Source organism: Sciurus vulgaris (assembly GCF_902686455.1).
Source record: "Sciurus vulgaris genome assembly, chromosome: 17".
Classification (NCBI taxonomy): Eukaryota; Metazoa; Chordata; class Mammalia; order Rodentia; family Sciuridae; genus Sciurus; species Sciurus vulgaris.
Genome location: NC_136478.1, coordinates 1301029 through 1323514, shown reverse-complemented (window position 1 = coordinate 1323514; position 22486 = coordinate 1301029). Strand labels below are relative to the sequence as shown.

The window sequence follows — 22486 nt, the reverse complement described above, 5'->3', positions numbered from 1 at the left end:
CTTTGGGGCCCCTGGGTTCCATAGACCTGAGGCAGAGGCGCTCACCGGACTGCATGGGCTTGGTTGGGGTGAGGGGAGGGGACAAGGAACGGGAGGACATGTCCCCGCCACCAGGGACCTCTCGGGGCCTGGGCCACTCCTGGTGGCACTGGGACAAATTGAAAGTCAGCTGGCCTGACCTTAGGAGACGCCTTTTGTCTGACTCCATCCCAACCCTTGATGGGAACCCTTGAGGGCTGGGAAGGCAGCTGTCCCAGGCACTGTGGTCAGCAGAGGGGATGCCTGGGGGTCAGCTCAAGTGGGAGAGGTGGTGGATAATGGCACTGCAGGAGGGCCCCAACCCCGTTGCTAAGCTGAGGCTCCAAGGGCAGACTGGCATGGAGTGAGGCATTTGTGCAAGAGCCAGCATGTGCAAAGGACCTGAGGTTCAAATGGCACAGTGTGGCTGGAGCCACGTGGGGATGGAAGAAACAGGGTAGGATCTGGGCTCAGCATCTCTACTGCAAGGACGAAGCTCACATCCTAATCTTTCTTCATGGTGCTGGGGATGGACCCAGGGCCTTGCACATATTGGCCAGGTGCTCAGCCACAGAGCAGTCCCCAGCTGAGGCCCCACATTCTTAGTCATAAAATGAAGATTCTGAAGGTCTCTGGGCCATTTGGTCAGCTGCCCATGGAGAAGGGGCCAGGGCCAGAGCATCTGAGGTCCAGGGCAGAAGTGCAGTCCTGCGGGCTAGAGGTCTGCTGGCCATTTCCAGCCCAGACCCATGCCTGGCCCCCTTCCAGGGCCCCTGGGGTCTGCCGAGGCTGGGAACCCCCGGGAGCGCGAGCCGCGGCGTCGGGCAGTTATCTGGGCTGTGCCCGCTGACTGATCTCACAGGCCCGGAGCTTCTGTGTGGACCTCAAGTCTCACTATCGGGCGGCGGGCAGCTGAGGCAGGACGGCCTGTCCTGATGGACAGCCCGGGAGATGGGCCGATATGCTGGCCTCGCTCCCCCCGCCGGCCAGCATGTGTGGGTGGGAAAATCATTTCAGCTATTTTGTGTTATCACGGCCTGGCGTTGCTGGCCACAGACCTATTTGTCTTAGATTGATGGGCGGGGGAAGGGCGCTGGCAGATGATGGGTCAGCCTGGGGTCAGCTAGAGACCAGGCCCACAGCTGGATGGGGAACCGCCTCTCCTGGGTACCCAGAGGGTCTCCAGGCCCCCACCCACTCCAAATCCCCCTGGAGAGTCGTGTTCCTGAGACCCTGGGCACCCTGACCCCCCACTTCAGGCCGAGCAGACTGGACAGGCCCTGGAGGGCCTGTGTCCTGCAGCCAGCCCTGCCTCACCCAGAGGTGGGCATACGCCCGGGGGCTGGGGAAACGGAGACGGCCCACCTCCCAGGGTCATGGGAGACACAGGCCAGAGAGCCCAAGGCAGGAGGGCCACGTAGTCACGTGCCACCCCGGGCCAGCTGGCACTGCCCCCAGAGCCCCTGCTCTACACCGGACAGTGAGACCAAGTGGCCCCGCATCCAGCTGAAGAGGCCATCCTGCAAGTCCAAGCACAGGGTCGAGAGGGACCAGCCGCTGAGAACCAGGGCCCCTGGGCCAGTGTGGTCTTAGAGTCAGAGTTCAGAGGTCACAGGCTTTGTGGTCCTCAGGGTCCAGGGCCTGTGGGGAGGGGACCAGGGCTTGCGAGACCCCTGCTGACCCTCACGGCTGCTCAGGGTGCTCACACGGGCACCTCGCTGGTGGAGACCTGCAGGGCAGCCCCATCCAGGGAGCAGTGGCCGCTGCAGCCGCCATCCAAGGAAGAGGCAGGAAGTGTACCTGAGCCGGGGAGGGGCGGTGGCCAGCCCTCTGGGCTGCAGTAGCTCTGCAGGCGGGGTGGGGCCACAGGCATCTGGACAGCCACTCATGTCCAGCTGGTGCCCCTGCCTGACCTGGAGCTGGGTCTGGCCAGCACTGGAGCAGTGGGGACCAAAGGCCAGGCAGGGAGATAAGTGCAGGGCAAGGGAGCTGGACAGGTACACTGACCAGCTGGGAACAGGGAGGCCAGGCGGCGGGCGCTGGGGAGACTGAGCAGGGGGAGGTGGGCAGCCCCCAGCCAGGCCTGCATCAGGGAGCCCCACACTACCCAGCCCCAAGGGGCTCTTGGTGGACATCATGCAGACCGCTGAGTGGACAGCTGGACGCCCAGCAAGGAGCACAGCTGCGGCCAGCACGGCCCCAGCCTGGCTGCCTGCCGCGTGTGGCCCGCTGACCTGCCCACCTTCCGGAGCCACTATCTGTGGCCAGGGCTGCCTATCTTGGCCACAGGCGCTAATCAAGCCGCTTCCTCCTCCGCCCTCCCACCCGGCTTCCTGCCCAGCCGGCTGCCCCCACAGCCGGCCCAGAGGGCGCGCAGGCCCGGCCCTGCCTGGGGAGGCCTTGCCGCCGCTTCCCAGACCCCGTCGGTTCCCGTGCTGCGGCTCCGGTGTCTCTTCACCCTCCGAGCCCATGGCCACAGTAAGATGGCCACAGACATGCGCCCAGACCCGGGACAGCAGGGCAGGAGCTGGGGCCGTCCCTAGCGCGGGGCCGCCCAGCCCCCGCCACGCCCCGTGGCCACCGTAGTGCTGTCGGTGCCATTCGAGCACCAGCTGGTAACCACGGGTCCCCAGGGACAGTACTGTCACTGCGAGTGGCACGTCGCCGTGCCCACACGCGGACCCGCCTCCAGAGGCCCTGGTCTCGCTGTGGACCTGCCTTCTGGGCCAGGCCAGGCCAGGCTCTGTCCTGGTCCCTGAGGGGCCAGCATGGCAAGGCCAGGGGGGCAAGTGGTGCTCCTTCCCCCAGTGGTGTGTGCTGGGCCCGCAGGCCTCTGTCCCCTCCCCAGGGGGCACGGCAGCCACACTGAGCACTGCCCTGGCTCCACCCCTGCCCAGTCAGGGCAGTGTGCCCTCATGCCCAGACACATGCCGTGAGCCACTGGCCCAGGGAGCTGGTTGGTGAGTGGACTGAGCCTGTGAGCTGCCCGCCCGCCCCAGGACTCGGCACGTGATCCAGAGGCTGCCGGCCCCGCTGCGCAGCCAGGACGGCCCTACTTATTTATTTATTACTCCTCTATCTCCACGCGTAACTTCTGATTTCCTCGCCACATTTTTCCATTACGATGGCTGTGGACACCACTGATAAGATCGGTCCCCAGAGATGGGACAAAGGGGCCGCCGTCGGCTGGAGGGCTGGTCATATCCTGCAAGAAAGGGCCGAGCGGGGCCTGAGATGAGGAGATGCTATCGTGGACTCATTGTGTCTTGCGGGGGCCCTGCCCACCCAGGCCCAGCTGGCCATCCCAGGCCCCAGAGCCACAGGGTCTTGGCTGTCCCTCACCTCCTGCAGGTGCCGCGGGATCCTGGGCCCCATCCTGCCCACATGGTCCAGCAAGAGCCTGCACTTGGCAGGTCAGGGCCTCCTGAGCTCAGGACCTGGCCCTAGGCTTCTGGGAGCCTATCCAGGAACACTGTCTAACTGGACAGCGCAGGTGACCTGCCAGCCTATCCAGAGGGAGGGGGAGGCTGCTTCCTTCTTGCCATTGTCAAAACCTCTGGGAGAGGACAGGAAGCAACTCCCTGGGCTGCCATGGGCATCCCTGCACCCGTGGCTGCTCCTTGTGCCTGTGGCTGGTTCTGCCAAAATTCTCCATGCCCAAGGCCCTGGCCCAGCTGGCTGCAGGACGGGCAGTTGCTCTGGCCAGCGCCAGGCTCCTGCCTGCGGGACTAGATGTGAGGCGGAAGCTGCACCGTGCTCCTGTTTCAGGGCCCTGGGCCCTGGGGAGCAGGCCATTGCTTCGGCTCTGCTGGACAACCAGGCAGGGTGCTCAGTTGGGGGGCCATGGGGCCCGAGGTTCCTGAGCAGAGGCACAGCAGCAGAAGGCTGGGCCTGGGGCAGACTGGTCTGTCAGACCTCCAGGCCACCTCCTCTTCCGGACAATGACCCTGCTCACCTCTGGGCACCCTTCTTCCCCAGCTCCCTCTCGAGGGACGTAAGGAAGGGCAGCCCTGTCGGGAGCCTGGGGTGAACTCACAGTCGCCATCTTCCCCAGTGGCCAGGGCCTCTCTGGCCCTCTAGCTCTTCACCCTTGATGGAGTCCACCAAGGCCATGAAAGAAGCCATCTGTGTTCTGTGAGACCAGGAGACTCTTCCAGAGGAGGTGCCCTAACGGTTCCGGGTTGTTCTGTTCCCAGACACACTCCAGCTGGATCCTGCCCCTGGCAGAGCCCAGGGCCCTCCTGAGGCCACAGAGGGGCAGCAGTGTTCATGGACCCTCTGGTCACTGCCCAGACCCTCACCTGCCCTCAGACCCACTCTCCTGCCTACTTAGAGCAGAGACAGTGACCCAGAGGGCAAGTGAACAGAGCAGCAGGGCTGCCCTGAACTGCACAAGCCACGGGTAGGCTGGCCGGGCTGGGCCAAGCAGGTCCAGCTGGAGCCAGAGGTGGGGAAGGGCCATGGTCCCCAGGCCTGTAAGGGCCAGAGAGAGCAAGAAGCTCTTCCTCCCACACCCACCTCTCCAGCCAGGGGCACTGCAAGGGCCCGTGGAGGGGCTCTGGCCCCTGGGCCCTGTGGCCCCCGCCAGTCCGCTGCTCCGGGCTGCACTGCCGGACAGAGGAGGTGTCCAAGACCACATCCCAGCCCAGACAGGGCGACGTTACCGCGAGGCACCTCCCAGCACCACCTGCTGCAGAGCGGCTGAGCCACCCACAGGCTTCATCCTGACGGAGTCAGGTCACCCCACATGGCCCCAGGAGAGGCTGCTGGGCCCACAGGCAGAGAGCCCCACCCTGCACAGCATGCTGGACCCGCACCGCCATTGCCGGGGCAGGGTTCAGCCAGTAATCACAGACTGCTGCTGCGTCAAAAATCAATACCTGCCACCAGAGTCCCAGGGCTCAGGGAGGGTTCACAGGCAGGGCCAGCTGGGGGCCCGGGCTGTAGCATAGGACTGCCCCTGGTCACCTGCCAGCCTGCACCATGATGCCCATGATGGGCAGCTTGACAGAGAACCTGACCACCTGGGCCACCTGAGGAGGAGGCTGCAGCCCCAGGAGAGGCTTGGCCTCTGTGCCTCTCCCCAGGACTGGGGGAGTAAGGTCAGGGCCCAGGGCCTCCCATGCCCAGCCAGCTGCCCAACCTCCAGCATGGACACTGTCATCCAGATGCTGCTGGCCTCCCTCAGGACCAGCAGTCCAGTGAGCAATTAGCAGAGACAGGGCGCCTGGTGCCCCATGGAGGTGCCCACACTTGGAACCCTGAGCCAGCACCCCCCCACCCCGGGCGCAGGAGGCTGCTCAGGCGGAGGTGGGCTGCTGAGGCTCCTGGTCCACACAGCACCTCGGGACCGGCCCTCCCCAGCCGGGCCATGGCAGGCGGCCACCTGGCACCCACCGGCCCCTGCGCCCTACAGCCCCCTCTGCCGGCGGCCTCCTAAAATGTCGCCACCTGCAGGCTCCACCCAGGGCGGTGCCTGGCCCAGATGGCGCAGGCACTGAGCAGACCCAGCAAGGGGTGGGCGGGCGCTCAGCCAGAGCCACAGCTGGTGGGAGTGACCAGGGCGCTGCAGGAGGGCATGGCATTGGGCAGTGGGCTGTCCATGGTCATGACCACAGCACCAGGCTCTTGATAACAGTGTCCAAGACCCACCCCTGGATGGGGCGTGGCCATATGGTGGCCAGGGCGGGCAGGCGAACATGGTATGCACTGTCCTGGGCTCCAGCTCTCTCTCAGCCTGTGGAAGCCTGGTGTCCAGTCTCCCAGCTCAGCCAGGGTCCTGAGTTGCATGCAGATTGGGGTCCCAGTGGACAGCTGGCCCCTAGCTGCAGCATTAGGCCCTCCCCCCACCGCCCCAGACTCAGCCTCCTGCAGGGTCCAGACCCTCTTGGGGACAGGGTGGGAAGTTGGCCTGGCTCTCTGTGGGCCAGTCCCCCGCCCTGGAGGGGCTCTGCCTCCCTGGCCAGCACTCGGGCCCCCATCTTATCCGCCACACAGCAGTCAGGTCAGCCCTTCCGCCTTGGCTATGCCGCCGACGTGGCCTGGGGCTCCCTGGTGGCTCCCTGGGAGCGAAAGCTGGGGTCCAGCTGGCCGTCAGGATCCTTGTCTCAGCTCAGAGAGCTCTGGAGCAGGACCTGAGCGCCCAGCTGCCAGACGAGTGGATTCGCTGAGTGGAGCGGCTCTGCCTGGGTGGGTCAGCGGCCTGGGCTCCACTCTCCTCACCCTTGCTAGCCGAGCGACCTCAGGAAAGTCCTGTGGCCCTTCAGAGGCTTCCAGCAGAGAGCATGAGATGACCAGTGTCCCCCAGAGCTGTCGGCAGCCTGCCCGCCACACTGTGCTGGTCCCCATAGTCACAGGAGTGCTTGTGGCCTGCAGTGGGCAGGGCATGTCCAGAGATGCTGTGACCACAGGGACAAGGACAGGACTGGGATCCAGCAGAGGCGCCTTTTAGATCCTGACGTGGTGCTCAGATGTGGTTTGATCCAGGGAATACTCTGCCCAGCTGATCCCCACCTCCCAGTCTGCTGTGTGGCCTTAGGGAGTGACTGCCCTCTCTGGGCCTTGCTTTCATATGTGTACAGGACGGGGTGGAAGCAGATGTCCTTGGCCTCACACAGTCTGCATGCTCCCTCCCAGGCCTGCCCCACGCTGCCCAAACCCAGAGTCTTCCAGAGCCCAGCCAGCCTGGGCCTTTCCTCCCCACTCCTTTCTCTTCCCTCCTGTCTGACTTCTATCAAAGGTGCCAGCCTGGGCCTTTCCTCCCCACTCCTTTCTCTTCCCTTCTCTCTGACTTCTATCAAAGGCAAACAGTGCGATCCCCAAGTTAGGGCCGCTCCCCAGCTGTCCTGTGAGCCACAGGGTGGGGCGGGCGGAGTGATGGCCGATTAGATAAGTGGGCTCTGGTGACCGGGTGGGCACCCACGTGCCGACCACAGAGCCCACTGTTCAGGGCAGGGGGTTGAGGGTGGCTGTACTCTGCTCGGGAGGCTGTGGCCCGTGGCAGACGGGGCCTGGCAGGTGCAGGAGGAGCCACCAGCCTGCCAGGGGACTCGGGCCTGGCAAGGGTGGGTGCAGGCAGGCAGCCTGAGTGCCGCACACTGGGGAAGGAGGGCCCTAACTGGCCCTCTCCTGGCTCTGTGACCTCGGCGGCTTGTTCGATGGCTCTGGCCTCCTGCAGCCATGCTGCCGTGCCCATGGGAAGAGAGACCGTGTGGGTCTGCGAGCTGTGTGTGGTGGAGGGAGGCCATCAGTCACCCGGAGGCCCAAGGTCACATCTGAGAAGTCCCCGGCTTAGGATGCTACCCAGAGCAGCTTCTCAGTCCACTGGGCGGCTGGGGGAGAGGGGACAGTGCTGGCCACACGGACAAGCATGTCCCCAACCTCACAGCCAGCAGACCATCAGGATGCCAGGCCAGCACCCCTGTACAGGTGGGCGAGTGGAGGCTCCAGCAGGACCGGCTGCGGCCTGCTGGTCCAGGCCTGGCTCTGCCCAGGGGCAGAACAGCTGCCAGGGGGGCTGCTCGCAGTCCGCCGTGGGTGGCATCTGAAGGCTTGAGATCCCAGGACACATGGGTCACACACACGTACAAAGGCCGCAGTTTCTCACTTGGTTCCTCCAAGAGGCTTGGGGGTAGACTGGACCCAGGTGTCAGTTCTGGGGTCCTGAGCGGCCTGCGCACCTGCGTCCACCAGCCCCTGTGCAGATGCTGTCCCTGGACTGGGAGTCCAGACCAGTGGGCTGCACCTCCTCCTAGGAGACCAGTCTGCAGATGGGAAAGCTGAGGCCCAGCAGGAAGAGAGCGCACCGGGCGGCACAGGGCCTGGCAGAGGGTGCAGAGTCCCGGCTCTGAGTGTGGCTGGGCACTGACTCAGAGCCTCACATGCTGGGTACTCTGGAGCTGGTTGCTTGTCCTCTCTGAGCCCCTCTGCCCTGCAAATTGAGCTTGGCAGTCCCTTGCCAGGGATTGTGGCAGGATCCAGCAACAGAGGCACAGCCTGCTCTTCAGCTGGGGTGACAGGTGGACAGGGAACCAGAGGCCCACCACGCCCACAGCAGTGTCCAGCCACTGGCTGTGTCCCAGGAACTCGTGGCCATGGCTGCACAAGCCCTGGGCCCTTCCCGAGCTGCAGTGTGGTGTGGGCACTCCTTGGTCCGCTGGGCCAGGCTCCCGTGGTCAGGACTGAAGTCCTCGTGGCCTGCAGCCACGTCCGGGGCTGTTTGCAAAGCAAGCCATTGTGCCCGCTGCATCTCCCGCCAGCCCCCACCCTCAGCTGGTCTCACTTGTCCTCAGCCTTAGACGAGCCACTGAGGTGCCAGCTGCCAGGAGCAGGTGGCCTCAGCCAGCCCCACCTTCCAGATGCAGCGTGGTCTCCTGCTGGGAACGTGGTCTCCACCTGGTGCTACCTGGGCTTTAACAACTGCTAGACCCTGTTTTGGTCGCATGGGGGGTTGGGGCAGGAATGGGGAGCCAAAGAGGTTATCTGAGCACCCAGACGTTGAACTTCACCAAGGCCTCTCTGGACAGTTGCACAGGTTGTGTCCTTCACAAGGCACTGGGATAAACTGAGACAGACCAAATGTATGCCCCTTACCAATCCAGGTGCCCATGTGGCCATGCATCCACCCACAGGAGGTGATGTGCCAATGCACAGCCCTCTGATGGCCCACCTGGACCCTGGGTCAGGGAGGTGGGTGTCGTGGTGACCACTATAGGTCCCCAGCCCCACATGCTGGGCTCTGCGGGGACCCCTGGCCTGCACTGGCCCCCAGATAGCCCTGAGTGTGGGTTCTGCCCGAGGCACATGGAGCAGCTGCCTTTATCGGCCGCCAGGCACACTGCTATCTGGGAGGCTGCCCATGGCACGACCTCCCATCAGGGTGGGACCATTGCCTGTGGGCATGAGTGGCGGGCATGGGGCACCAGCTCTGCCACCTGCACGTCCCCAGGAGGAAGGGCAGGAACAGCCAAGGACCCTCTCCTAGCCCATGGTGTGGCCAGCAGGGCAGGTGGAGGCTGCCAGCTGGGGAGAGGGGCTGGACAGCCCACACCTCTCCAGCAGTGACCATGCCAGCTGCCTGTCCCCACGGGGCCCTGGCAGGGGAAGCGAGGCCCCCAGCAGGGCCCCAGGGGTGCTGCACAGACTGACGGGCAAGTGGGCACCTGTGAGCTCCCCTTGGGGGCTGACCAGTGGGGACCAGAGACCCAGATGTAGCTGGGACAGGGGAGGCCAGGACCCCAGTCAATGTCACACTCCCATGTCACACTCCCATGTCAACTGCATGGAGGCTCTGGAGTCAGGTGTCCAGGTGTGGGCCACTCAGGGCCTCGGTTTCCTCGTCGGTGCAGGGATAATGTGTTCCCATGAAGCCACACAGACCTGTCCAGCCCTGATGATGGGACCTAGCCCATCAATGTCCACTCTGTGCCAAGTCTGTAGGGGCCGGGAAGAGGGTGGCTGGTGGGCACAGCGCTGGCCAGGCCCCATGCGTCCTGAGTGGGCTGGTGGAGGGTGGCCTGGGCCACAGGGGCAGCAGGGTGGAGCCCGCCTCGGGCCCCTGCGCCCCTGGCGTGTCCCTGCTCAGGTCTCCCCGCCTCCCAGTCCTGGTCTGCTGCCATCGTATCTGCCCTGGGGAAGACAAAGGCCCGCGAGGCGGCCACAGGCCTCCTGGTGCACTCACACCTTATCTCTGCCATTAAGCAGCAGCTATCTGACGATCGCGCCATTAAGGCCTCAGCCTCCGGACGGGGCTCCAGGAAGCGGGGCCGCTCGGCACTTCGGCCAGGGCACTGGGCCGGCCACGTGAGGCCTCCGTGGACCTGGCAGCCCTGCTGGCAGGTGGGGCATGAGGTGGCCGGCCAGGGAGGCACCACCCTCCAAGGGAGTGGCCACCGCAGTCTCTTGTCCAGCCAGGAGGCCAAGGCTCAGGGAGGGCGGGTGGTGGCCAGGCATGTGCGCCTCCTGTGGCCACCCAGCATGTTAGCACAACGCGAGGCGAAGGCAGCGGGCACGCCCCCGCACGCCCCTCACCTCCGTAGCAGGGCTCTGGGAGCCCTGTGCCTCTCCCAGCTCCAGGTGTCCCACGTGGTCACACTAGCGGGTCCCACCGGCCTCCTCTTGAGAGACGCTCACCCTCGGATTCAGGGCCCCTGCTGACCCAGGAGGAGCTCATCTCAAGGCCCCGATCCCGTCACACCTGCAGAGACCTCTTCCCCGCACGGGCTGAGGCCACAGCCCCTCCCAGCGCAGGCAGCGGGTGGCTCCTCGCCATGTATCCGCAGCCGCCATGCCAGGGTCTCCCCACGGGCACCAGCCACTGGCACTGTCACCCAGGCCCACAGGCCACCCTCCTCTCTGCCCCGACCCGGGAGCTCTGTGGGGCTGGGCGTGGCGAGGGGGCACAGCTCCCGCGGGAGTGACGGGCGTCCCCAGGCCGGGCACAGCTGACCCCGCGTCTCTCTGCAGAGGAGTTGGAGCTGGTGCTGCAGGACCGGCAGAGGCACGTGCAGGCCCGGCTGGGCCTCGCCCAGGGCCTGTCCTGGGGCCCCTTCCACGGGAGCATCCAGACCAGAGCCTCTTCCCCCCAGCAGGCAGAACCGGTAAGGAGCCTGCCCCCAGCCCACCAAGCCACTGCCCACCGGGTCCTCGGGGCAGTGTCCAGCCCAGGGTGTGGGTACCTTGGCGCCCTGAACCAGGAGCTCTGGCCACTTTGGGCAGAGCCTGTCGGGAGGCGGGACCTGAGGCGCTGGGACCCACAGGGCAGGAGGACAACCTGCCCTCCCCTGGGAGGTACCAGGGGAGACGGGACCTTGGGGACATCGGGGCAGGGCCAGCTGTCGCAGGGAAGCTGGGAGCGGCACCCGGGTAGGAGCAGGAGCCGTAGCTGGCCTGCTGGGATGCTGGGCCTCAGAGGCCAGTGCTCCCCATGAGCCTGGGGATGGCCGGGCGGCCTGTCATTCCATGGCCCCCAAGGGTCCTCCCAACAGCAGGCACGGGTCCTTCATGCCCTGCTGGTTAGTCTCCTTTGGTCACGGGTGTCCCTGCCTGGATGAAGCCTTCTGCAGTAGCCACCCCCCGTCAGGCCTGAGTCCACCGGGTCATTTGTCCTAGGTATGCTCCTGAGGGCCTCCTCTTCAGCCTCCCTCCACGTTGTACTCGGCTCTCTCTCTCTCTATTTTTTGGGGGGACAAGTACGGGGGATTGAGCTCGGGGGCACTCAACCACTGAGCCACATCCCCAGCCCTGTTGTGTATTTCATTTAGACAGAGGGTCTCAGAGTTGCTTAGGGTCTCACGGTTGCTGAGGCTGGCTTTGAACTCAGGATCCTCCTGCCTCAGCCTCCTGAGCTGCTGGATGACAGGCATGTGCCTCCACGCCTGGCTGATCTCTTGCTGGGCTACAAAGGTCCCTTCTAGATGCACCTCAGTCTCGAGAGGCACCACCTCACTGAGCACCAGTGAGCAGCGGGGGCAGCGCTGGGCAGGACCTGCAGAGGCCTGTGCACATGAGCATCGGGGATTCGTGGCCCAGCCCTGCCAGAGTTCACCTGGGGAGCCCAGGCTGGGTGCCCAGTGTGTATGTGTGGCCATTTCTCGAGCCCTTTTTGTTTCCTGATGTGGTGCTGAGGTGCAGCTGGATCCAGACTACGCGCTGACTGGCCAGTGCCTCACAGTCTGGGCTTCTTGGTCCTGAGGGTCCTAGGTGGCCTTCTTAGCGCTCTCTGCAGGCAAGGATGGGGCTGTGCAGGCTGGGCTTCTCTGGCCCCTGATGGCCAGGACCCGGGCCTGGCTGCTGCACCCTGCTCTCACCTGACCGTGCCGCCGCCTCTCAGCCTTGGGAAGGCTCGAGGATAGGCCTGCGGCAGCGTCTAAGAACAAGTAGCGGGGCCCAGCCCAGGACCCCTGCCCATGGCCCTCTCCAGCTGCAGCCCTGAGGTGCGGGTGCTCGTCCAGGCCCTGCGGTGAGCAGCAGAAGACTGGCCCAGTACCTGGGGTGTCCCAGGAAGGCCCCGCCCAGTCTCAGCCTCCATTTCCTTGGCCTCTGGGACCCTCCTGCCCGCCTGCCGAGGAGACGGGGACAGAGCCACCAGCCCGTCTGTGCAGTGAGGTCGGCTGCATGCCAGGCTGCCAGGGCCCAGGCAGTCAGAGGAGAGAAGCTGGTGGCCCCAACCCTGGCGGGGTTCTGTGGGCCGCCCCTGCACAGGCCTGCCAGTTAGGTTGACAGCAGAGGCTCCCGCCTGGTGGGCCACAGCTCCCCGTGTGAAGGGGCTGGTCCTGCAGGGAGGCCAGCCGGCAGCACTGGCTCTTGCAGGACTTACTTACTGGTGGTAGGAGGCAGGTCCTGGGGGACACAGGACAGGAGCTCTGCAGCTCCCAGTGCGCCCTGCAACCCAAGAACCCGACGCAGAGACCGGGGCAGAGGCAGGAGTGGCCAGGAGCTGGGCTGGGTCTCTGCTGCTGCCCAGTGGCCCGTCACAGGGACCGGGGCAGAGGCAGGAGTGGCCAAGAGCTGGGCTGGGTCTCTGCTGCTGCCCAGTGGCCAGGAGCTGGGCTGGGTCTGGTGGCCTGTGTTCCAGCACGTCACAGGCCGTCCAGCTGCAGTCCTGCCCTGCGAGGCACTGCCACCGCCCCCACTTTACAGATGACAAACTGAGGCACTGGAGGTCAGGCGACTTGCCTGAGTGACAGGATCAAGCAGCAGGGGAGAGCTGGAGCCCACATGCACCCCACCCAGTGAGCCTGGCCCCGCCCAGGGTTGGCCTTGGGCCCAGGGCCAGGTCGGCCTGGGGAGACCCACCGAGGGCAGAAACCCTCCCAGGCCAAGACGCGTCCAGCGCAGTGAGCTGAGCGGAGAAGCTCCAGGGCCCTTGCAGAGGGTTGGAGAGGAAGCGGCTCCCTGCTCTGTCTCCTGCAGAACTAAACCCTGATTAACCCTTATCTCCCCAGCAAGGCTCTATCTCTGCCTTGGCGCCAAGTGTCCAGACACTGCACAGGATGATTGATTTCTGAATGATAGGCCCCCTTTCCGATACTTCGCTTATTGTCTAGATATCTTTGCTACCGTTGCGGTGGCTCCTTAGTGAGCGCCGCTGATGGGGCCCAGCTCCCCGGGGGCCTCCCCAGGAAGACGGCGCCTCCTGCCCCAGATTGTCCTATCAGCCACCAGGCGTTGTCTTCTCAAGAGAGGAGAGAGGAGAGAGGAGGCAGCGGGCCTGGGTTGGATGTGACGACCCTGTCCCCCTGCACCTCTGAGGGCTGGAGTCAGGACTGCTCACGGCAGGCAGGCTTGGGGAGGCTCCCTCAGTGCCCAGCACCAGACACGTCCATCCTGGTGCCTGGGAAGGAGCCCGAGTGGGGTGGGTGGTCCATTTAGCCCTGCCTGGCCATCCCTCCCTGAGCCACTGAGGCACTGCAGAAGAGGGCCTGGGGCCAGCCAGCTCCAGACTTCCTGTTCAGATGCAGAAGGAGCACTCATGATGGACACGTGGGTGGGTGGATGAGTGGAGAGTGGACAAGTGGGTGGACAGTGGATGGATGAGTAGGTGAGTGGACGGGTGGAGGGTGGGTAGACAGTAGGTGGATGGACAGTGGATGGATGGATGGGTGGGTAAGTGGATGAACTGGTAGATGGGTGGATGAGTGGGTGCACAGATTGGCACGCGGGTGGATGGACAGATGAGTGGGTAGGTGGGGGTGAGCAAGTAAGCCAACTCTGTAGCCCGGTCTGTGCTGGCTCTGCCTGCCTGTCTGTCCTGTGGCCCGCAGTTCTCTCACTGTAGCCATGAGCCCACCATGTCTCAGTGAGACCAGCGAAAGACCCAGGGCCACTGAGCAGTGCTGGGCTGTCAGCCAAGCCACGCTGGAGACCCAGGTGGCCACGTGGACCCTCCCTGCCACGTGGCTCTGGCCAGTGTTTGCTCAGATGGGCTGGCGCTCCCTTCCAGTGAGGCCACAGTGGTCTGTGACGCCCTCTCCTAGACTGGGGCTGGGCCTCCGGAGGCACTGCTAGGGCTGAAGGGCCCTCCCGTCATGCCAGGAGCCGACAGCCAGCAGCAGGTCATCACCCAGGCAGAGCCAACTCCCCTCCCCACCTAGGCCCCTGGGCACTACAGCCAGGAGTCTTGGAGTTCCAGCCACAGGAGTCGGGACCAGGGTGTGGGTGGGCAGCCCCTCTGCGACTTCTGGTGGCCCCAGTTGGCGCTCAGCTGTGGACACACCGCCTGGGCTCTGCACAGCCTTCTCCCTGACTCCCCCAGCTGTTCTCCTCTAGGGGCGCAGGAGTTAGGCCCCACCTAATCCAGCATGATCTCTTGAGATCTTTAACATAGCCCCCCCACAGAGACTCCTCTAAATAAGGTTGCGTGCACAGGGCTCCAGGTGGGCGTCCCTGAGAGCCCCATTCAGCCCACTCCCCAGAGCTGGCTCAGCCCCACAGGACCCTGGCCCTCCACAGGACGGCCTGAGGGGCCTGGTCTTGCCGGAGCACCAGGTATGGGGGAGACGGAGGCCTGGCAGGTCTCCAGGTCTCCGTTCCCCTGCCTGTGGCAGCAGGAGCTTGGAAAGTATCCCAGGCTCCAGGACACCTGACCCACCCCCGGAAAGCCCTGAGTGGAGAACTGGGAGCAGCTCTCCTGTCCCTGGGCCCAGGGGCCACCCCAAGAGAAGGGCTGGGAGACAGAGGGAGGGCAGCTGGGACTGGATGGCTGGCAAGAGGGGCATGGGGCACACGCAGCCTCTCAAGACATCCTCCCAGGCCTCACCACCCCAACTGGGGGCCCAGGGCAGCACCTGCTGACCACAACATGCACAGCCCAGTCACACGGCCAAGCCTCAAGCTCGCTGCTCCCTGTCCCGTCCCCTGTGGCCCCAGCACCTGGCACACACTGGCACTCGGGGACTGTCCACCTGGGGAGGGGTGAACGAGGGAAGGATGGACAAGCTGTGGGTGAGGCAGAGCCCTGTGGCCCTGGTTCTGTCCTGCATGGCCGCCTCAGCAGGCCTCGGCCCTCACCTGAGAGCCAGGCTCCTTGCAGGTGGCGTCTGGGGCAGGAGAGGGGCTCAAGATGGGCTGGAGGGCAGTGGACAGAGCCCCATTCCTCCCTGAGTCTGTGCTGGCCCGGGATGGCCCAGCCCCTCCCAGTGGCAAGGTGGTGGGCACAGCAAGGGTTGGGAACAGCCTCAGAGAAAGTTGTCACAGCGGATGTGGCGCAGATAGGGTTTCCGATGTTATCAGCCCGCAGAATGGAGACACTGACCTCTTTGTTGGGGAACAGGAGGGTTCTCAGATCCACTGGGGAATTTAAAGTGGTGACCAGCATCCCAGGCTGGGTGGGGCTGGCCCAGGAGCCGGGAGGGACAGTGACTCTGAGGGGCAGCCAGCAAGCCAGGCCCCAGGCCCTGGACATGCCTGCCAGGCCAAGGGGGCCCAGGCCGGGCATGGAGCCCATGAGGGAGGGAAAGGCCCAGCTCCTGTCTGCAGTGTCCAGGCAGAGGGGCCAGGCCAGGGAGCTAGGAATAGGCCCCCTCAGCTTGTCCCCACAGCCCCTGGTAGGGCAGGACAGGAGGAGCCTCAGCACCAGAGAAGCTTCTGTCTTGGAAGGGAGGTGGAGGAGCCCGGCTGCCACAGTACCGAGTCGGGAGGCCTGTGGCTCTCAGGCTGACCTGGGTCGGCCTTCCTGCCTGGGCGGGAGCTGGCTGGGGCTGGCCTGGGAGTCGTGGCCGCCCCTCCCCTGGTGTCCCACACGGGCGGGGGCCGGGGGCCCTCCCTGCTCAGGCTGACCCCGGGGCGGGCCCAGGCGGGCCCGCGGTGCCCTGGGGCGCTGCTGGGGGTGGCGTTGGTGGGAGCCGGTGCCACGGCACCCGGACCTCCACAGAAGACGAGTTGTGCCGCGTCAGCAGAGCCGCACGTTTTTATCACGCTGCGAACACGCTGCTTCTGAGAGCGATAAGCATTAAAACCGACCGCGAGGCTGTCAGTCTCAGTGTGAGGGTTTAGAAATATTGGGACGAATAATTAGATTTCATATCGTTACCGCAGCACCCATCGCGGGATCAGGCAGATTAATTTTCTCGCCCTCCTCCACTCATTAATATTCATTAGAGACTTGGAAGGCCACCGCAGGGAGGGCCAGCCCAGCGCCCACCCGCCGGAGCCGCCAGCCCAGGCCTGCGCGGCGGGGCACAGGAGCCGCCTGTCCCCAGCCTGCGTGCCGGCCCACCTGCCCACCGCCCTGGGATCTGCCCCCTGGCCTGGCCTCACAGGTGCCCTGCAGAACAGCAGAGACCCACGGGTGGCACCCAGCTCCCACCCCCTGCCCTGCAGCCCTGAGGGTCCCAGGCGCCGCCCTTGGGGCTCCAGCCTGTCTGCAGCGGGTGTGGTGGAAGACACCCAGGAGGACATCGGGGGTCCCTGTGGGGCCTGCCCAACTGCCTGGCCTCACTGCCCAGGGAAAACCGGCAGCAGGGCAGCCCGAGCTCGCGTGTGCTGACCGAGGCAGGCACTGCTGAGGCCTTCACTCAGACCCCCGTGTCCCTGGAGGAAACAGCCAAGATGAGAGGGCAGTGGCCAGCCCCAAGCCCCACAAGGGTCAGCAGCAGGCCAAGGACAGGCCCAGCACGGGCAGGGGCCCAGGGGCCCCCCAGGGCTCCCAGCAGCCCCAGGCGAGGGTGGGGGCATCACCCCATTTGCCAGGGTGCTGGCTCCAGCTGGTTCCCTCCCAGGCCAGGGCTCCCCCAGCCCACTGGCTGCTCATCTCCTCCCGTGCCTCCTCGGACTGCCACGGGGCAGCAGGCAGGTGGCGCGGAAGCCGTCTGGCCCGCCTGCCCGACCTTGGGCCCATCCCCAGGGCCCGCCGAGGCCTGATCTTGCTGGCTCCCTGCCACGGGCCTGGGGCTTGCAGCAGAGGCGGTCCAGAGAGGCCCCTGGGCTGCGCCTGCTGCCCCGCTCCGAAGCAGAGTGGGCAGCCAGGCCCGGGGAGCGGAGCACAGACTGGGCAGGGAGGTCCCAGGGCCTGCCAGGGCCCCGCAGTGCCATCCCACCTCCCGCTGACCCTCCCCACTAGGGGCCGTGGCCAACTGCCCCACAGACGGGTGCCCAGACGAGTCGCGTGTGGAGTGCGCTGCACGGTCCCCACGCCCAGCCAGGGTGGGACCGCTGTGCCCGGAGCGCAGCCCTGGGGCCAGGGAACGGGGCTGAGCCTGACCCTAACCCCAGGGGACGGCAGCCACCGCAAGCTGGGCTCACCCTCCACGCACGACCGGGACCCTCCTTCAACAGCGGCTGGGACTGGCCTGTGCCTCCTCTGCCCGGGGCTGGGGGCCAGCCCAGACCAGCTACGGAGCATGTGGCACAGCTCCAGCTGGAGGTGCCCTTTCCTCGCCTGTGAGGTGGGGAGGACACTGCCGGCTGCCCAGGAGACAGGACAGGTGCACATAGGGCTGCCCCGATGTCACACAGTTGTCTTGGGCCTGAGTGGTTGGCTGGCCTCAGGGACAAAGGTGACCCTGCCTGCCCCCGGCTCTGCAGCAGAGGCAGCCCCACCGTGGGGGACAGTCAGTCTCCAGGAAGCCGTGCTCTGAGCTGGTGTGCTCATCTGGGGAGTGCAGGGGCTATGTGGGGTAGGATGCCCAGGCAGTGGGTATGGTGGAGATACAGATCCGGGTGCAATTCAGGATGTACCACTCATTGGCTGTGTGACCTTGGGTGGACTGCTTGACCACTCTGGGCCTTACTTTCCAAAAGGACCCAGAACCCAACTATAAGTGCTGCTCCCTGCTGTGGCTCTGAGTCCCAGTGGTGGACACAGTGCTGACAGGGATGCAGGCCACAGGTCCATCAGTTGCCAAGCCACTGACAGCCCACAGCACAAAGCACTGTCCTCCTGGTGACAGCAGGCACTGTGGAGCCTGCCTTGTGGAACCCCACGGCTCTTCCTGTGCTGACTGAGCCCACCCACCCCTCCTCTCCCCAGGGCCCGGCCCTGACCCTGCTTCTGGTGGAGGAGGCCTGCTGGCTGAGGACACTGCCCCAGGCCCGGACAGAGGCTGAAGCCAACGCAGAGATCTACAGGAAGGGTTGGTATCATGTGGCGCTTCCCTCCCTCTCAGTGGCCTTCCGGAAGGTGGGGTCGCTTGGCTCTGCCTGGGCTGGCCCTTAAAGGGAAACCAGCTTGTCAGGACTGCGGCTGGGGAGGCAAGCCTCAGCGCACAGCTGCGACCCCTGAGATCCCGCCTGCCCGTGGAGGAGCCCGGGGAGGGCTGGGCTGCAGTCTGGCTCAGCCGCCGTCCTGTCCCCAGCTCCAGCGGTGGCTGCTCACAGGGACTTGGGAGGCCCAGCCTGACTGGCTGTGCTGGCAGGACTGTGTCCAGACCCAGCTGTGCCTGTGCTTGTTGTGGGACCCTGGGCAAGGCCACTCTCCCCACCTGGAGAATGGACAGTGCGTGCTGAGCAGGGGGCTGCAGCAAGGCTGCCCCTACGTCCACCACCCTCCCAGAGCGGGGGCAGGAAGGCTGCTGCGTGCCAGGCTCCTGTGCTGAGACCTCAGAGCACGGACTGGCGGTGGCCTCTACAGCACAGCCCCGTACAGGCAGGTGGAGCCAAAGGCCTGCCCTGCCCTTGGCTCCAGGGGCCTGGGCCAGCACTGCCCCACCACAAGATGCTCTTAGGGCCCAGAGCCAGCAGCTAGAAGGCACCCCGGCCACCAGGGCTGGGTGTGGGCAGTGAGCAGGCAGCTCTGAGTCTGCATGCCTGGCTGGGGCACAGGCCAATCACAACCACCTGGCTTGCTCCTCCTGCAGCCTATGCAACGGGGCTGGCCAGGTGTGGCCACCCAGGAAGGCCAAGGCTCCTCCCAGTGCCAGTGCTAACAAGGTGGCTTACGCTAGGTGGTGCTGTGCCTTGGGAAACCCCCACCAGGCAGTGGTTGGGGACACAACAGTCTCAGAGGTCTCTGGGCCTCGCTGGGTCGGTAGAGCCTGTCCTGAGCACAGGGTGGCTACCACTCCTGAGGCCAGCAGCGCTCCTTCCCCAGCCAGGCTCCCGGGGTCCTGTGCTTCGCTGGCAGAGGCTGCCCCCTACAGGCTTCCGTGGGACTAGCTATACCTGGCCAACTTCCAGAGGAACCATTCTGAGGCCACCCTCCAGCCACTTTCCTGGGGGCCCAAGTGGCTATGCAAGGTCTCCCCTCCAGTTACTTTCCTGGGAATGGGGCAGGTGGGCTGGCCACCCTGAGGGCCTTCCCACGGGGTGGACAGAGGGCAAACAGGCTTTGTGCCTCCTGCTCAGAGAATCACCCAGAGGGAGGACAGCACACCACAGAAACCAGCCAGGTGCAGCTGCAGACCCAGGCACAGCGCCTCCTACTGTGGCCCTGGACCCTGCTCTCCACCCCAGGCAGCATGGGGTCCTCCAGGACTCACTGAGGGGCACAGGGAGGGACGAGTGGCAACGAGCCCCAAGCTACTGCTGCCAGCATCATGGCTGCCTGTGTCCTCCAGATGACACCCTCTGGTGCAGGGTCACCAAGCCAGTGCCTGCAGGGGGACTCCTGCGTGTGTTCCTTGTGGCTGAGCCCTGCAGTCCCGCCGTGAAGGAGGAGCCCGCAGAGCCCGAGTGTCCGGCCCCGGTGCACACTGACATCCAGCTCCTGCCCCAGCAGGCCGGCATGGCGTCCATCCTGGCCTCTGCAGTCATCAACAGTAAGTGCACTGACCCCCACCAGGGCTGGGCTGTGGTGTGCCCAGGAGCTCAGGGACTAAAGATGAGGGCCACAGGAAGCTCAGGGGCGGGACTGTGGTCAGCAAGCACAAGGACCTAGGTTCATTCCCCAAGATGCCCAGAAGGTAAAATGTTACACCCACAGGCAGACCACTGAACTGAGGGACGTTCCACAGCTGAGGCTGGGGACACCCAGGTGCTGGAGAGCACAGAGGGGCTTCCAGGGCAAGGCAACTGAACTTAGGGTTCCACAAGAGGGAGCAGGGCAAGAGGGTGCCAGGGCAGCAGTGGGGGCCAAGCCCCAGGGCAGGGACACCATGGGAAGGGCAGGCAAACTGGCCTGAAGTCCAGACTGGACTCTGTATCCCCCACGCCCAATGGGAAGCCTGTGGCTCTCCGTGGAGCCCAACTGGACACCTGCCTCTGAAGTGAGGACAGCAAGGACGGGATGCCCACATCCCACACGCCACATAACCCAGGACCCAGTGGGACTGGCAGCACGGGCCACCCTGCAGAGCCCTTCCCCTGACCTAGGGCAGACAGGCCCTGGCGCAGCCACCAAGGAGACAAGAGGGCGCTGGGGAAGCTGCTCTGGAGACACAATGGCCAGGCGAGGCCCAGCCTCGGTGCACAGCCCACGAGGCCCCAAGATGGCCACTCCAGGCTGGCAGGAGGCATACCTCGGAGGTGGCTCCAGGCAAGGGGCTCCGACAAGGACTCTACACAGGGCCTTCAGAAAGGATGGGCAGGCGAGAAGGCAGGGCCCGCAGGGGCCAGGAAGTGGCAGGAAGCAAATGGGCAGGAGCGTCTGCTTCTGTCTCTTCCCCAGGAAGGAGAGTTGAGGCTGGAACGGCCTCTGGGAGGCCAGGGAGGACACCTCACCTGGGCCAGGGGTGAGAGTGCCACCCAGCTGGCTCTCGGGGTGCCTAGGAAACCTGACTCCAGGGAGATACAGTGGGTTAGTGAGAGCCCCATGCCCTTCTACAGCCTGCGTAACTATGTCCCCCACCTCCAAGGCCAGCCTTCTGTCTGGCCACTCAGAGGGCTAGCTGCAGAGGGCCCCAGCTTCCTCCTCCAGGGTCTGAGGTCAGGTATCAGTACCTCAGCTCACACAGCACTGTCCAAAGGACATGTCAGCTGAAGGACACCACAGTGGGCTGGGCACCTTGTCATCTGAAACCCTGCCCAGCTCCTCCATGGGCAGTGGGCACAGACCTCTGCGGAGCTGGCGGTCTGAAGAGCTGTACCAAGTCAGTGTTCAGACCCTGGTCCCAGGCCTGTCTCCTCCCGCCACACGGGGGCAGCAGCAGCAGCAGCCCAAGGCTCTGCGGCGGCTGAGCCGCACCTCCCAGGGCTTGGTTTGGGCAGCAGTAGGTGGGCCATCCTGGCTCAGTTCCAGGGCCGCAGCCCCTGCCCCTCACCCAGCCAGCAGCATGGCTCCCAGCGGTGGCCTTCAGAGACAGACAGATCCCCCTCTGGTGACCTCTCGGAGTCCAGACCCGCAGGCCTTAGCAGAGAGAGCAGAGCTACCTGAGACCCCAAATCAGCAAAACCCAAGAACAAAGATAAACAGCACAGCAGAAGCTGGGCTACCAGGAAAACGAGGTACCAGGGAGAAGCCACCTCCCCCAGCCAGGCAGCGCTAGGTCCCCTCAAAGAGGTGGCCTCCTGGAGGAGGGCCAGGGCCAGCACTCCTGTGGCATCTGGGGCTCGGGGTCATCAGTGACATCTCCTCGGGGCTCGCTGCTGGGAGGGGGCTCTGAGGCAGCAGGCATGGAGGGCTGGCCTGGGGATGACCAAGGTCCCACTCCTCAAGGATCTCAAAACCCATCAAACGGGGCCAGGGCTACCAAGGATGGCCAGGAAGTAGCCGCTACAGGGCGAGACAAACACAGCCCCTCGGGCCCAGGCCCCTCTGCTGCCCAGTGCCCACCCTCAGCGGGTGCCACCTTGCCCCACAGAGGACGTCTTCCCCTGCAAGGATTGTGGCATCTGGTACCGGAGCGAGCGCAACCTGCAAGCCCACCTGCTGTACTACTGCGCCAGCCGCCAGAGTGTGGGCTCCCCAGCCACGGCCGCCACGGAGGAGAAGCCCAAGGAGGCCCACCCCAATGAGCGCATCTGCCCCTTCCCCCAGTGCCGCAAAAGCTGCCCCAGCGCCAGCTCCCTGGAGATCCACCTGCGCAGCCACAGTGGTGAGCCCCTCCCGGACCAGAGGGTCCTGAAGGCACAGGCCCCGAGCAGGCGGCCCACCTGTGGCTAGCGGTCAGCCCACGGCAGGGCCCCTGGTCGAGTCCTAGGGGCCAAAGGGTGCTTACAGAGCAATCCACGCTACGCAAGGCCTGGGCTGGGCCCAGCCTCCTAGCCCTCGGGCTGATGGCCAGGCCGCGCCCCAGACTGGCCCCTGACCCCCGTGTGTTCTAGGAGAGCGGCCTTTCGTGTGCCTCATCTGCCTGTCAGCCTTCACCACCAAGGCCAACTGCGAGCGCCATCTCAAGGTGCACACAGACACACTCAGTGGTAGGTGGGCTGGGGGACAGGAGGGGGTTGTGGGCCACCACCTCTGCTACAGGCTCTGACCACCACGGCATGGTCCGCAGGTGTCTGTCACAGCTGTGGCTTCATCTCCACCACAAGGGACATCCTCTACAGCCACTTGGTGACCAACCACATGGTCTGCCAGCCCGGCTCTAAGGGTGAGATCTACTCTCCAGGGGCCGGACATCCAGCTGCCAAGCTGCCCCCAGGTGAGCAG

The 22486-nt window shown here is 65.3% G+C and overlaps 1 protein-coding gene across 2 annotated transcripts in view; it reads left to right on the top strand.

Moving 5' to 3' along the window:
- The window catches only part of ZFPM1 (zinc finger protein, FOG family member 1), a 53359-nt gene that overhangs the window by 27924 nt on the left and 2949 nt on the right, over window positions 1-22486 (top strand). For both annotated transcript variants that reach the window (XM_079119593.1, XM_079119594.1), the window contains exons 4-9: window positions 10483-10616; window positions 17987-18089; window positions 19512-19712; window positions 21693-21926; window positions 22156-22251; window positions 22332-22478. In XM_079119593.1, the coding sequence (XP_078975719.1) occupies window positions 10483-10616; window positions 17987-18089; window positions 19512-19712; window positions 21693-21926; window positions 22156-22251; window positions 22332-22478 (915 nt within the window). The remainder of the gene's footprint in view (window positions 1-10482; window positions 10617-17986; window positions 18090-19511; window positions 19713-21692; window positions 21927-22155; window positions 22252-22331; window positions 22479-22486) is intronic.